We start from the raw sequence: 15,371 nt of genomic DNA, 5'->3' as shown, positions 1-15,371 counted from the left end.
TGAGTTCAAAGAGGCTTTGCACAGGTGTGGGCATCTGCTCACATGGAAATTACCACCTAATTGGGGCCTGAGCTTGTATCAAAATGTTAATATAGTTTAATATTTTATACACTTGGGCAATAATAATACATTCCCTACACAAAGCTATTCCATAAAAACTTCCAAATATTAATATTTGAATACTTGTAATCACAAGTTCTCTGACTTGAGTTGAAGGCATATCCTGTTCCTTTTAAGTAGTTTTACATTAAAAACATGAATTAAAATCTAAAGAAACTGAATTTGTATTTTCTTTCCTTTTATCAAACAGGTCTCAGAATACGATTGTTCAATTTTTCTCTCAAGTTATTAAGCTGTTTGTTATATATAATTCGAGTGCTCCTGGATGATCCTACACAAGGACATGGATGGTAAGATTTTCTTTTCTATTTACCCTCTCAAAGTACTTCTTATATTGTACGAAACAGATCAATCATACTTGATGCTTATAAATATTTGATGTTCTTCCAGCAGGGATTTGGTTTTAGAATTTATGGATGGTTGTGGTGCAGCATGAATTGCAAATCTAATCCAGTCTTTCTGAGTGAATAATTATCCAATGAAAATGTAATATGATTTTCTTTCAATCAAAAGCATTTTGCTCCTTATTACTGAAGGTGCTTACTGTATATTTGTTCATATTGTGTAATAGTCTCTGTGGAATGATGTAGCTGTGCCACTGCCCGTATCTTTTTGACAAGTTACTGAATAACATTTCAGATTGTGTCATATACCTTATAAATCAATGAATAAATCATTGCCATATTCCAGCTCCTCTGCTTGTACATCCTGCCACAGGTCAGGGCAACTGCACCTCTATTCCCTTTTTATAGTCCACCAAGAGTACCCACTCTCAGACTTCTGGCTCCTCAGCCTGCACCTTTCTTGGATGGAGATGTGCATCTCTCCCCCTCCTGACCAGGGTTTCTTCAGGCTGCACAATTTCCTGTCTACACTGAGTTTCCCAGCATGTCAGACCATCTAAGTACACCTGCTTTGCTTTCTCTTCAAAGGTTTTAAACAACATAGTTGCCCACAATTATAAGTTACCACACAGCTTTTGCTAAGCTGCTTCTTATTTTTAATGAGAAAGCATAACAACGAAAACATTAAAACAATAAAAGAACTCATACATGCTAGTAAGCTTACCAGAGATCACCCTAACTCCAGCAAGGGCTCTGGTAGGAGTCAGTCCTTCAAACCCTACACAGGCATTTTTCCTGTGATTACAAGTTCATAATAGCCTTGGCTTAGGACAAGCAACACTATGAATCTAGGAGTCACTCTTATACAATTTGAGACTCTGGTGTTGTCCTCTTGTAACAGGTGATCAGCAGACAGAAGTCCCCTTCTCAAGGCGAAGGTTAAAAAGGCTGAGTTCTTGCATAAGTGGAGGGAGTATATTTGCATACGCCACCCCTAGAGGCTTCATGGGAAACTCACTCAACTTTAAGTGTTCATTCTTGCCTGGCACACAGTTTCAAATAGTCTTTTGAAGGTCAGAACACTTCCCAGGGTTTATGCTAGCTATGTCTCCCTCCGGAGATATTACATACAATCCCACAATAATATGTAAACATTTGCATTTTTAATAGAATGAATTCCTAAAATATTTAAACTTAATTCAGTACATCTTGGTTTAACTTTATACAGTAAGGTTTGTCTAGGACATTGCAGGAAATTGTCATCTCTAACACATAGCCATCATTTTAGAGGCACAGGGGGAGGGTGATTAGCAGGAGAGGAAGCAGGGACCATGCACTGGGAAGATGTGCAGAAGAACCTGAAGACCCTGCCTTGGAGAGAGCAGAGGGAGACACTTGCAAGATGAGGTATCCACCATGCAGACATTCTAAGCTGTGCAGTAATAGAGTGGTGCTGTGGAGCTATTTGTCGCTGGAGCCTGACCCAGTAGCAGAGCTTTAAAGATATTGAGGTGTGAAGCCCCACTCCTGGCAACGTCCTCCTACTGCAACGTCCTCCTACTGCATGTAAAACAGTGTTTCAGTTGTTTCTTTCTCTGCTTGGCTCCCCTTCTCCAGTTTATGAACCACAGCGATGGCTGAATGATTGCATGCACACTACAGCAGCACTCCGATGTTGCTGCACAACTTAGGGCATCAAATATCAGAGGGGTAGCCATGCTCGTCTGTATCCACAAAAACAATGAGGTGTCCGATGGCACCTTAAAGACTAACACATTTATTTGGGCAAAAGCTTTCGTGGGTAAAAAACCCACTTCTTCAGATGCATGGAGTGAAAATTACGGATGCAGGCATAAATATACTGACACATGAAGAGAAGGGAGTTACCTTACAAGTGGAGAACGAGTGTTGACAGGGCCAATTCAATCAGGGTGGATGTAGTGCACTCCCAATAATTGATGAGGAAGTGTCTTCTATGGAGAAAACACCCATGGATTCTAGAGCAATAGCACAGAGAACCAGCTCTCTGGACTCTTCACCCTACTAGCACAGTTCCCCAGTAGCCCTGACGTTCCTAGCTTTCTTCCCTACCTCCCAGTTAGAGCTGGTGGAAATTGGGATTTTTCCCTGTAGAAAACTGACTTTTTGCTGAAAAACACCTTACAAATATTTTGGCCACATTCTTGAATTTCAGTTTCCCGATGAATATCTTAGAAAAGCAGACACTTTTGCAGAAAGTGTGCAGTTAGCTGAAAATCCAGTTTTCCTTTTAAAAAAAGTTGATAGATGTTTTTGATCAGCCCTGCACCTAGTACTGGTGCCCCAATCACTGCAGCCATGGTGCAGAGAGCTGGGAACAGGCATTCAGCTCTGGCATCGACTCCTACATGGATTTACACTGAAAACTGACAGGTTAGGGGTGGGGCAAGAACAACATACTGTGTTTCGTAGGTTTCAGAGTAACAGCCGTGTTAGTCTGTATTTGCAAAAAGAAAAGGAGTACTTGTGGCACCTTAGAGACTAACCAATTTATTTGAGCATAAGCTTTCGTGAGCTACAAGCTTTCCCTAGCTACATTCCCATCACATGAATCCCCAACCGCACAGGATCCTCATAGAGGGAAAAACTGCTGCTCAATCCTTCCACACTTCCTAATCCAGTTTCCACGACTTTCCCGCTCATTCATCAGACTAAATGCTAAGCAGAAAATTTGTGAACTGTAGCCTATAGGCCATATGCCACTGTAAATGAAGTCAGTTTTATTATTCACTTAATGGCAGTAAAATTGATCCCTATTAGGTCAACAGTGAACATTTTTAGAAGTTCTGATACTGGAATGTTTTATAAAAAGAAAAGCAGAAAATATTGGAAAAATTAAAGAAGCAGAAAGAAATAATGAGATGTAAACTAGAATCTGTATCTGACAAGTCCAGATCTAATAGAGTTAATGTGCGAGCATAGCTATGGGTCACATTAGAATCAACATGATCTTAATTACAATTCAAACATCACTATTCTTTGTTAACTACAACACTTGCAATTTATGCAGAAACTTAGGGCCGGTCTACGTTACTGCTTAAATCAATGTACCACAGGTCGCTCAGAGGTGTGAAAAAAAAAACACACCCCACCAGAGTGACACAAGTTACAGCAACTTAAGTGCTGTCCACACTGGCGCTATGTCAGCGGGAGAGGCTGTACTGCCGACATAACGCGTCTTCACCAGACGTGCTACAGTGGCACAACTGCACCGATGTAGCGCTGACATTCCCTTAGAAAATTGCAAGTTACACCAGAGTCTAAGGTCACAGTCCTGCAAAGATTCAAGAATGTGTTTAGCTACATGAATGTGTGTACAACAAGGAGTCCGGTGGCACCTTAAAGACTAACAGATTTATTTGGACATAAGCTTTTGTGGGTAAAAAAACACTTCTTCAGATGCATGGAGTGAAAATTACAGCTGCAGGCATTATATAATGACAGATGAAGAGAAGGGAGTTACCTCACAAGTGGAGAAGCAGTGTTGACAGGGCCAATTCGATCAGGGTGGATGTAGTCCACTCCCAATAATTGATGAAGAGGTGTCAATTCCAGGAGAGGCAAAGATGCTTTTGTAATGAGAAGCCACTCCCAGTCCCTATTGACGCCCAACTTAATGGTGTTAAATTTGCAAATGAATTTTAGTTCTGCAGTTTCTCTTTGAAGTCTGTTTCTGAAGTATTTTTGTTCAAGTATAGCCACTTTTAAATCTGTTATAGAATGTCCAGGAAGACTGAAGTGTTCTCCTATTGGCTTTTGTATGTTTTCATTCCATACATCTGAAGAAGTGTTTTTTTACCCATGAAAGGTTATGCCCAAATAAATCTGTTAGTCTTTAAGGTGCCACCGGACTCCTTGTTGTTTTTGTGGATACAGACTAACACAGCTACCCCCGATACATGAATGTGTGTAGTACCATTGACCACTACCATAAGTCAAGTTACTTACAAACGTAAGTGTTTGCTTCATGAGAGCCAAGAGTCTCCAACTGCCACTCTAACTAGTCATGGTTAATGCTCTTTTAGTTCCGGTAATGACTATATTGTTATTTGGTTTTCACTCTTTACAGACCGATTGTTTTAACTATTGCCTATTTTTTACTGGCAATAAATGTATTATTGTTGTAATAGAAACAATCCCCCTTCAATCCTTTCTTTTCCTGACTGTCCAGGAGATCTAGCCTATCTTACTTCCTTGTTGCTATCCAGAGATAAGGGATGAGTGTGCCCCTCTTCTACCCTGCCCATCTCTATTGCAGAGATATAGGCTGTCAGAGTAATAAAAAACAGTCAATGAGATGGGGACATATTAGTGAAAGGCTCCAAAGATCCTGGTGATTTCCTAGGGTGGGTGAGGGGTGGGGGGCAACAATCTGTATCATGAGCTCCCTACTGATTTTTCTCGCTCCAGCATGCCCTATCTGGAACAACATAGAAACATACTGTATATTTCACTCTGTCATTTAAGAATACATGCAGTTTATTTCATAATGTGAGTAATTTTGGTAAATTTATTATGTGTGTTCTCAAACATGGATTGTGCCTCAAAAGAGCACTTTCTACAAGATCCTTCAAGCTGTTAAATCTGAGTAGTTTGAGTACAAAACTTCCTAAAACCTAATTACAGTGCAACTATTTTTTTTTATAGTTGAGTTATTCTCTTAAATCCCATTCCTCAATGGGGAACAGCACACGTTTAGGAGTTGAGAACAAATGTGTAATGTGAGAACAGAGAGATGCATGAAAATGAGAAATATGGATGGGGAAACAATAATTTCTAAATCTGTCTCAAGTTATAAACCAAACGTTTTATTTACATACATGCATTAGGCATATTACTGTTGGAAAACAATGTATGCCCTTTCCAATAAGTTAAAAAATACAAATGAATGTAGTGAGAAAAGCAGCACCAGGTGCCTTTTTAAAAGTAAAAGAAGGATCCTATAACTGTATTTGAATAATTTTTCTATCTGGTGTCCATTCTTACAACAATATGGTATAACATGAAGCTGAAACATTTCTGCTTTCTAGACCAGAGTCCAGTTTACATTAATTCAATTTTCTAGTAAAAGGGAAACAAAACCAAGAGCAAGGAACAGATATTTTAAAAATTACTGATAGCTTCTGGCGTGATGAAGCTGCTGATATTTTTGTATGAAATCTAATGAGTTTGTGATGCTAAAGGAGTGTACTGTAAAGCACGTGTAAGTTTCTTACTTCTGAATATGTGCTATATTTTAAAAGATGAGGTAGGCAGTAATCACCCCAATGCTCATTGCTTGAAGGTATCCTTGGATACCTCTGTATTCACATACAGCGATATATTTGTATGTTGCAAGCTATGGTAATTCTCCAGGCCTTGCCTAAACTACTTGTTCTTTGATTCTAAATATCTAATAATTAACCAGCCGGGGAATGCATGTCCCTTCACTTTGTTGTCACATTAGAACATAAGAACAGCCACACTGGGTCAGATCAAAGGTCCATCTAAGCCCAGTATCCTGTCAGTGGCCAATGCCAGGTGCCCCAGAGAGAATGATCAGAACAGGTAATCATCAAGTGATCCATGTCCCTGTCGCCCATTCCCGGCTTCTGGCAATCAAAGACTAGGGACACCATCCCTGCACATCCTGGCTAATAACCATCGATTAATTTATTCTAGTTCTTTTTTGAAGCCTGTTATAGTCTTGGCCTTCACAACATCCTCTGGCAAAAGTGTTCCAGGAGTTGACTGTGCGTAGTGTGAAAAAAGTACTTCCTTTTGTTTGTTTTAAACCTGCTACCTATTAATTTCATTTGGTGATCCCTAGTTCTTGTGTTATGAGAAGGAATAAATAGCACTTCCTTATTTACTTTCTCCACACCAGTCATGATTTTATAGACCTCTATCATATCTCCCCCTAGTCATCTCTTTTCCAAGGTGAAAAGTCCCAGTCTTATTAATCTTTCCTCGTTCGGAAGGTGTTCTATACCACCAATCATTTTTGTTGCCCTTTTCTGAACCTTTTCCAATTCCAATATATCTTTTTTGAGATGGAGCGACTAGATCTCCATGCAGTGTTCAAGATATGGGCATACCATGGATTTATGTAGAGGCAATATGATATTTTCTGTCTTATTATTATCTGTCCCTTTCTTCATGATTCCCAACATTCTGTTTGCTTTTTTGACTGCTACTGCACATTGAGTGGATGTTTTCAGAGACCTATCCACAATGACTCCAAGATCTCTTTCTTGAGGGGTAACAGCTAATTTAGACTCCATTATTTCATATGTATAGTTGGGATTATGTTTTCCAATGTGCATTACTTTGCATTTATCAACATTGAATTTCATCTGCCATTTTGTTGCCCAGTCACCCAGTTTTGAGAGATCCTTTTGTAGCTCTTCACAACCAGTTACCAATCCATGGGAGGACATTCCCTCTTATTCCATGACAGCTTACTTTACTTGAGAGCTTTTGCTGAGGGACCTCGCCAAAGGCTTTCTGAAAATTTAAATACACTATATCCACAGGATCCCCCTTGCCCACATGCTTGTTGATCCCCTAGTAGATTGGTGAGGCATGATTTCCCTTTACAAAAACCATGTTGACTCTTTCCCCCCCAAAATTATGTTCATCTATGGGTCTGACAATTTTGTTCTTCACTACAGTTTCAACCAGTTTGCTCGGTACTGAAGTCAGGCTTACAGGCCTGTAATTGCCAGGATCACCTCTGGAGCCCTTTTTTAAATATGGCATCACATTAGCTATCTTCCAGTCATTTGGCACAGAAGCTGATTTAAATGATAGGTTACAGACTACAGTTAGTAGTTCTACAATTTCACATTTGAGTTCCTGAATATCATCTGGTCCTGCTGACTTATTACTGTTTAGTTTATCAATTTGTTCCAAAACCTCCTCTAATGACACCTCAATCTGGGACAGTTCCTTGGATTTGTCACCTAAAAAGAATGGCTCAGGTTTGGGAATCTCCCTCACATCCTCAGCCATGCAAAAAATTGATTTAGTTTCTCCGCAATGGCCTTATCATCCTGGAGTGCTCCTTTAGCATCTCGATTGCCCAGTGGCCCCACTGGTTTAGCAGGCTTCCTGCTTCTGATGTACTTTAAAACAATTGCTATTACTTTATTTTACATTACATATTATGTTATGTTTTGCTAAATATATTTCAACACACTATTTAAACTTGCTTGTCTCTACCACCCATCTGTCTTCTTTCCTCCTAGGAATTTCACAGATAAATCACTTTGTGTATGCTCACCAAGGCCCTGATTCTGCCAACTGTTCTACATAGGCAGACCCCTATGCCTGCAGAATCAGGGCCTAACCAACTGCTTGGGTCATGTTCTTAGAAGTGCTGTGTTTTGGAGAGATTGTATCTGGCCATAACATCACAGTACTAACCAACGGCCCACCATATGTGCTATTACGATGGCTAGCACCTTGAATTGTAAAACATATTTTGGGCCTGTTATTGTCTACAGCTTCCTGGTAGTAAGATCTAGGATCTTAGGATGCATTTTTAAAATGAATAAACCAACTACTGAGCTTGAGAGGGTTTTTTGTTTTTTTTTGGGGGGGGGGGGAGTGCTAGACAAGCCCCTAAAAAAAAACACACCACACTTTGTGGCTTGTAAGGGATCAAACCAACAAAGTTACTGGACAAAACTGCTTGGTAAATAAGGAAGGTAGGTAATGGAGCCAAATGAAACTACCACCCCCCAATGGCAGTAGAAGGAACAGAGCCTGGAAATGTCTCTCTGTGGTCTTGCCACCCAGCAAATCCATGACATTTCCTTCAGAAATCCCCATGGAAGAAAAATACTGCTTATTTCTGAATTTACTTTTGATCAGCAGCTTCCCCCCACCCCTCATCAGCCAGAACAAGAACACAAAGGCATGATCAATGAGTCAATGGCAACAAGGGTGGAGAGGCCTTCCATGTGGATGCCATAAAATCCAAGGGTTTATCTGAGGATCCTTCTCACCCTCACAAATGGAGAAACATGCCCACTACTTATATCTGGTCCACAAATCACTCCAGACCTCCTGAACCTGCATGAAGGGGGAAGAGAGTTCTATTTTCCACAGTTTAAAAGTTAAGGAAATATTTACTTTCCCCCATGCATGTAGTTGTGTTGGAAGGGATGGCTTGCTCTATGAATACAAGACAGGAACACAAATATTTATATATATATGTTTTTTCTACACATGTCACTAATCTCTCACTGAAATAACCAGAGATTAAAGATATCCCTACTAGAAGATTGGAACTGTAGTCTGGTGCAATCTTTATTCCTGAGATTATGGAAATTGTACTTGCCAGTGCTTCCTAGGCCTGCTTGATAGAATTACTGGTATTTTCAGCACTTCCTTCATGCTTCCTCCTTTGCAAGTACCCCATTTTTTTGTTCATCTCTTTAGATTTTTATATTAGATCACATTTGAAAATAAATCTTCTTAAAACAAAAAATGTGTCTGCCCTTTAGTGATGGGAATTTATGTATCTAAAATACACGCTGAATTAGTTGGTCAAAGAAATTTGGCTTGTTTTGAATATCTCTTTCTCAGTGCCTGTCACAACTAAATTATCCTGCACGGTGTTAGACGTATTATATAGAACAGTGTTACCTAAAAAATTAACTCCTGCCCATTTCCCCCCCGCCCCAAATCTTTTTAAAATTGTGTTTCCATATACATCTGGACATGGGCTTTGTGTGTGGATTTGTTGACTTCTGGCAGCAAGGAATTAAACAGGGGCTGTTCCAGTCAAAACTACACACCGGCAAAGATTGATTGGTGAGTTCCAGATTTTTTATTTTTTTTAAAAAACATAACAGTGATCTATTTTGGGTACAAATACCCATATAATGTGATTTCTTTAGTGCATATGCAGAAAGAAAGTTATGTGTATCAATGAGGGATAAACAGTCCATAGTAGCGAAACTGTCTGAATCCTACAGCCTTTCTGGACACATTTGAACTATGTTGATGAAGCCATAAAATTCCTTCAGAGAATTTCTTACCCCACAGAATTAATTTCACTCAGTAACTCTGAGTTCCTGGCAAAGAAACACACCCTTCCTGCAGGATTGGTTGGATTTTAAGGCTCCAGAACAGTGGGAACAAGTCATCTCAAATACCAGGTCTTTGGAGACCCAAAGACGGGTTCAGTATTGTGAATAATTGCCTATATCTGGACAAGTGAATACCACCATGTTAGATGCAGAAGTCATGACTTCCAGATGATCAGGACTATTTGGATTCTAGACATTTATTTTCTTACTGAGATAGAAAATACATGATTATTACATAGTCTATGGTAGCACTGACCAACGGTAACACATGCCTACTTTCACTGGTACTGTATCAAGAATGCTTTTTGTTTTGTTGAAATGGTAAGTACTTAATGAAGGAGATGAATTTCACCAATACAAACATAGTTTCTTAGGAAAAAAATCATAAATAATGGAGTTTTGCAACTGAAAAGAGTAAATATTTCCAGTTTCAGAACCAGTGCAAATAAATGTTCACTAATGTGGCTACTAGTTAATAAAACTATGCATCTGTACATAATAGAAAGCAAAAGAGAAAATACTGGCAAAGAATGTGATTAGATTTGTTTTTTCTACCACAAATTAATAGTTTCAAATGAAGGAGAGTTTCCCTCTGCCTCTTTCAAATGCATAAATCATATTATTTCCTCTAGTATCAAAGGACCTGAACTAGTGTTCACTGAAATCAACACTAACTTTTGATTGATTTCATTGACTGTTAGGTTAGTCCCCAAAAAAGTCAGTGACTGCTTCTAGGTTAGAAAGACAATTGGATTGTCAGTGCTGAGTGACTAGTTACCCATATAACAATATGGGGAAGTGATTAACTATTTTACGCCACTCCAAATACTGATCATCTGACTTTTATATTTAATTATGTTAAAAATGGCAGCTGATGCAAAGCCCATTGAAATTAATGGATATCAATCCCTTGACTTTGTTGGGCTTCGGATCAGCCCCATAAGCACCATTTGATGAGTGTCACATTTATTGTGTCATTGTGATTCAACAGGTCTCCTATTATTTGGGTGAACAGAAGCTTGCCTTTATGGGGATTACAGGTAATGTATAATTAGGACATTTTTAGCAATTATATTTTTATAGCCCACCTGGATTTTTAATACTTCTGAGAAGCTAATATATATACATAGAAAGGGTAGCAAACAAAATTCTACTTCCTTGGCAGCCCACTATGGTTATAAATCTAAACAAATTAAAGTGACTTAAAGCAAACTCAGTTTCAACCTTTATATGATGTTAAGTGTTACACTACTCTGGAACAGTGGTTCCCAAACTTGTTCTGCCGCTTGTGCAGGGAAAGCCCCTGGCGGGCCGGGCCAGTTTGTTTACCTGCCGCGTCCACAGGTTCGGCCGATCATGGCTCCCAGTGGCCGCGGTTTCCTGCTCCAGGCCAATGGGAGCTGCTGGAAGCGGCGGCCAGTACATCCCTCGGCCCGCGCCGCTTCCAGCAGCTCCCATTGGCCTGGAGCAGCAAACCACAGCCACTGGGAGCCGTGATCAGGCAAGCCTGCGGACACAGCGGGTAAACAAACTGGCCCAGCCCACCAGTGGCTTTCCCTGCACAAGTGGCGGAACAAGTATGGGAACCACTGCTCTGGAGCATGTGTATTTATAGTAAAGTATTGTAGGTCAAGAGAATAAGGAAGTTTTAATATTCTGTAAGTAGTTTTCCTTCGAACTAAACTGGACCCAATCTTGCAGCCTTTACTAAGAGCTTGTCTAGCCCTCTCATCGACATAGTGCTCTCTACACCAGGAGTTAGGTCGGTATAACTGCGTTGCTTAGGGGTGTTGATTTTCCACACCCGAGCGACGTAGTTATACTGACATAAGTTGGTAGTGTAGACCACGGTTGAGGTTATAAGGCCACATCTATACTACCACTTATGTTGGCAAAACTTATGTCACTCAGGAATGTGAATATTCTAACCTCGAGTGACAGAAATCATACCAGCATAAGCGGTAGTGTGCACAGTGCTATGTCGGTGGGAGCTCTCCTGCCGACATAGCTACTGCCGCTCGTTGGGGGTGGCTTAATTATGCTGATGGGAGAACTGACAGCACCAAGTGGCTACATAAGAGATCTTACAGCGGCGTAGCTGCATTGGTACAGCTCTGCTGCTGTAAGCTCTCTACTGTCGACATAGCCTGAGTTTCAACTTCTTTGCCAGAAGACTAAGCTCTTGCAATGGGTTCTATTTGGGACTATACCTTCAATCCACAAGGAATATGGCAGTGCACACAGTAAGTGGAGAATCTTGCTACGAGTACATTACACCAGTGCTTTGTGATCTGCACTGGCTGCCTGTGGGTTTCCAAATGCAGTTTAAGCTGTTGGTTTTCACTCACAAAGCCCTAAGTGGTATCGGACCTGCCTATCTGAGAGATTGCCTTTCCTCACTGCTGCAGGAGAGATCTATGGTGGCACTCAAATTTGATCATCCTTCCCCTCAGTAAAGAATAATGGATTGCTACTAGGATATTCTCTGTGAGGGGTCCTCTCTTGGCTTTGGCAGATGATCCCCATCCTGGTCCAAAATAGTCTGGATTTGTTAGTCTTCTAGGCACACTTCAAGAGGAGGGAGATATTGTTTAAGAAATGTCATTTCAGGTTTTCATTTTTCAAATCTGAATGGCACTATTATCTAGTTTATTTAGTTGTATTATGTGGGATTGCTGCTGGCTCTTGTCTGTTATATGGCTTGTCTTTTAAGTAGGTGCCTTTCTGGTTTCTAATCTAAAATAAATAAAAAGTTATGGGATTTCAGGTGCTCAGCACATTGGAATCAGGCCCATAGTTATTAAACTTTCTGAAAATAAGCTATTGCTTTGCATTAAGTTAATAAGCTATTGCTTTGAATTAAGTTAAGAGCAAAACTTTGAAGATAGTTGTGGGAGTTCTCCCTAAATAATTCATTTTTCTATTAAGGATTCCTGAACCATCTAGTATAATTATGGTATTATATTTTTGCACTACGCTCAGTACAAATATGTTATGGTGAATTCTATCTCTGTGTAATACAGTTGTTTATTAAAGCAACATTTCTCTGATGGAGATAACTTTTGAATATTTGTTTAAAATACGCAAGATCTGAGCAAATAAAGTTTGACATAGACATCTAGATTACTTTCTATATTTATCTTAAGCTGTTGAGACATAGCCTTAATAGTTTATGGTGCTGGTTTTCGACTTATTCTTATACTGTAAACCTATGCTAGTCAATGAACACAGGAAGATAGATATAAACACAAAATAGGAGGAGACATATTATATATAAAATGTTATATAGTAACAGCAAACTAAATTCCACTTCTATGCAAGATAAAAAACTTCACTTTAGCTGGAGCAATGCTAACTACTGTAAGAGTGAAATGTTTTTGTGATTTTTTAAAATATATTTTCTAATTCACACCATCTATTTTGAATCTTGATAATGTAATTTCAAGTGCAAGTAGTACAGGATGTTGAGCTTTCATTAGTAGTGAGCATTAATTTTAAATTAGGAATAGAGACTAATTTGATTCCAGACTCCAGATTAAGTTTTACAAATGTATAAATAGTAAAATTTTTAATGTAATGTATGCACAAGCTTAAGCTGGTTTTGTGATTAGTTTTAAAAGACATTGTGGAGTATATATGCAATGTGTAAACCAAATAGATATTTACTAGTTTAAGACAAGTCACTAACCTTGTACATATGCCCATTAGTTCAACACAAACTGATTTAAACAATGACATTTACCATCTCTCTTTTGCAGTGTTTTAAGACTTTTGGAGAGGGGGGGTAATAATTATGACCCACACACACTAAGAAAAATAACATTTCAGTGTAATGTTTGGAAAAGGTCATGACTCCCTCCCACCATTTGTCTTATTTTTTAAACACATTCCTTATGTCATCTCAAAATGGGACAAGTCCTGGAAGTTGCCAAAAGCCTGCCAGTTGCAGCATGGCACAGAGACAGGTTGCTTTTATTTGACCTTCCCTAAAAACCCATGGAGAGACCATTCTGGAGACCTTCTAAAACAATATTCACGGAGGAGATTTTGAGGGCAGCGCCTAGCAGACAACAGGACTTAGGACAAGTGCAGGGTGTAAATACTAATGGATCATTCATCAGGAACAGGACTTTTTTCAGCACATACTGTGATAAGAGGTTTTAAGATTAGAACTAAGCTTTAGTGCTTAAAGATAGGTTGAGAAGAGTTCTTCACCATAGATCAGCTAGTTTTATCTTTAAACTTTCAATTTAATTCTTCAGGTCCTTTTTGCTTTAATTACATTACTAACTCTGCATTAACATATATATTTATATATCATTATGTTAGGTTTCAGTGGCTTTGATAAGTCTGTTTGAAACAATGCTGCTGGGTTATCTGAGCTACAAGGTAAGGCCTATTGGGTTTATTCTTTGGAATCAATTCTCCATTTGATAGATTTCTCTTAATGCTAAGGGGAGTTTACACATGATCATTGACAAGAGACAAGATCCCTTTGTAAGGCAGTTTACTACTTACAGGTTGACTGAAAGATAAAAATGATTATCTTTCAATTACCTGTGACTAATTGGTCAAGAAAAATGTTACTTATAGTTACACTGAAGTGCATGACTCATTCATGATTTATGAAGTTTACAATGGGTCTGAATCAAAGCCCATGAAGTCAATGGCAGTCTTTTCATTGACTTCAGTGAGGTTTTAATCAGCCCGATGCTTACTTAAGAAAAGCTGTAGAGGACTGAGAAATATCATGGTACCAAAAAGGTGAAGGAAGAAATAGGCATCCAGATGCTCAGCTAATGTAAGTCACCCCCCCCCGCCCAATCAAATTTAGTGGCACTAGTTCAATTTACACCAGCTGAGGACCTGACAAGTAGCACTGTATAGATTTGTAATGAATACAGATTTGCCAAAATAGGGCAACAATTTGGGGGCAAATTACTGTCGTCTTTTTTCTGAAGATGTGTTATCTACATCTCCCAACAGGTGTCAAGGTCATTCAGGAAATGGTGTTGATTCAGCAATTCCTTCTGATGCTGGATTGGCATTAGGGAGCACTGTGCTGTTGGAAAGGCTATCTTTCATGAAAATGAAAGCCATGGTCTTGACTGCTTTTACTTCATTACAAATCAGACAGCACTTTTCAGAAGAATGGGAGTGTTAGGTGTTACATTCTAATTTGGACAATTGCACTCTGCTAATTTAAATGTTCACAACCTTTTATTTGGATAGTGTATTCTTCTCTACTTCCTGCCCTAAGCCACTGGATAGGCTTGCAGTTAACAGTAAATATATATATATATATAATAAAACTTTCATTCCAGCTGGGGCTGCATTTTATTAGTGGGTGAAGTGATAAACGTTATTACAAGGAGGAGGGAAAAAAGTTATTCTCCATAGCCTCTGAGGATAGGACAAGAAGCAATGGGCTTAAATTGCAGCAAGGGCAGTTTAGGTTGGACATTAGGAAAAATTTCCTAATTGTTTGGGTGCTTAAGCACTGGAATAAGTTGCCCAGGGAGGCTGTGGAATCTCCATCATTGGAGATTTTTAAGAGCAGGTTAGACAAACACTGTCAGGGATGGTCTAGATAAAACTTAGTCCTACCACGAGTGCAGGGGACTAGATTAGATGACCTCTCTAGGTCCCTTCCAGTCCCATGAGTCTATGATTTATGTACATCCAAAGTATTCAGGGAGCCTTTGGAATGAAAAGCTGTAAACAGGCACCTTGCCCCAGATCCACAAAGGTATTTAGGCTCCTAACTTCCATTTATGTCAAAGAAGTT

The 15,371-nt window shown here is 39.3% G+C and overlaps 1 protein-coding gene across 1 annotated transcript in view; it reads left to right on the top strand.

Moving 5' to 3' along the window:
• KCNT2 (potassium sodium-activated channel subfamily T member 2) overlaps window positions 1–15,371 on the top strand; it is a 277,251-nt gene that overhangs the window by 78,443 nt on the left and 183,437 nt on the right. Inside the window, exons 3-6 of the mRNA XM_074961164.1 lie at window positions 311–410; window positions 9,249–9,305; window positions 10,575–10,623; window positions 13,913–13,972. Of these exons, the coding sequence (XP_074817265.1) occupies window positions 311–410; window positions 9,249–9,305; window positions 10,575–10,623; window positions 13,913–13,972 (266 nt within the window). The remainder of the gene's footprint in view (window positions 1–310; window positions 411–9,248; window positions 9,306–10,574; window positions 10,624–13,912; window positions 13,973–15,371) is intronic.

This window comes from Natator depressus, chromosome 8 (genome assembly GCF_965152275.1).
Source record: "Natator depressus isolate rNatDep1 chromosome 8, rNatDep2.hap1, whole genome shotgun sequence".
Classification (NCBI taxonomy): Eukaryota; Metazoa; Chordata; order Testudines; family Cheloniidae; genus Natator; species Natator depressus.
Note: the sequence above shows the minus strand (reverse complement) of the source record. Positions and strands in the feature narration are given on the sequence as shown.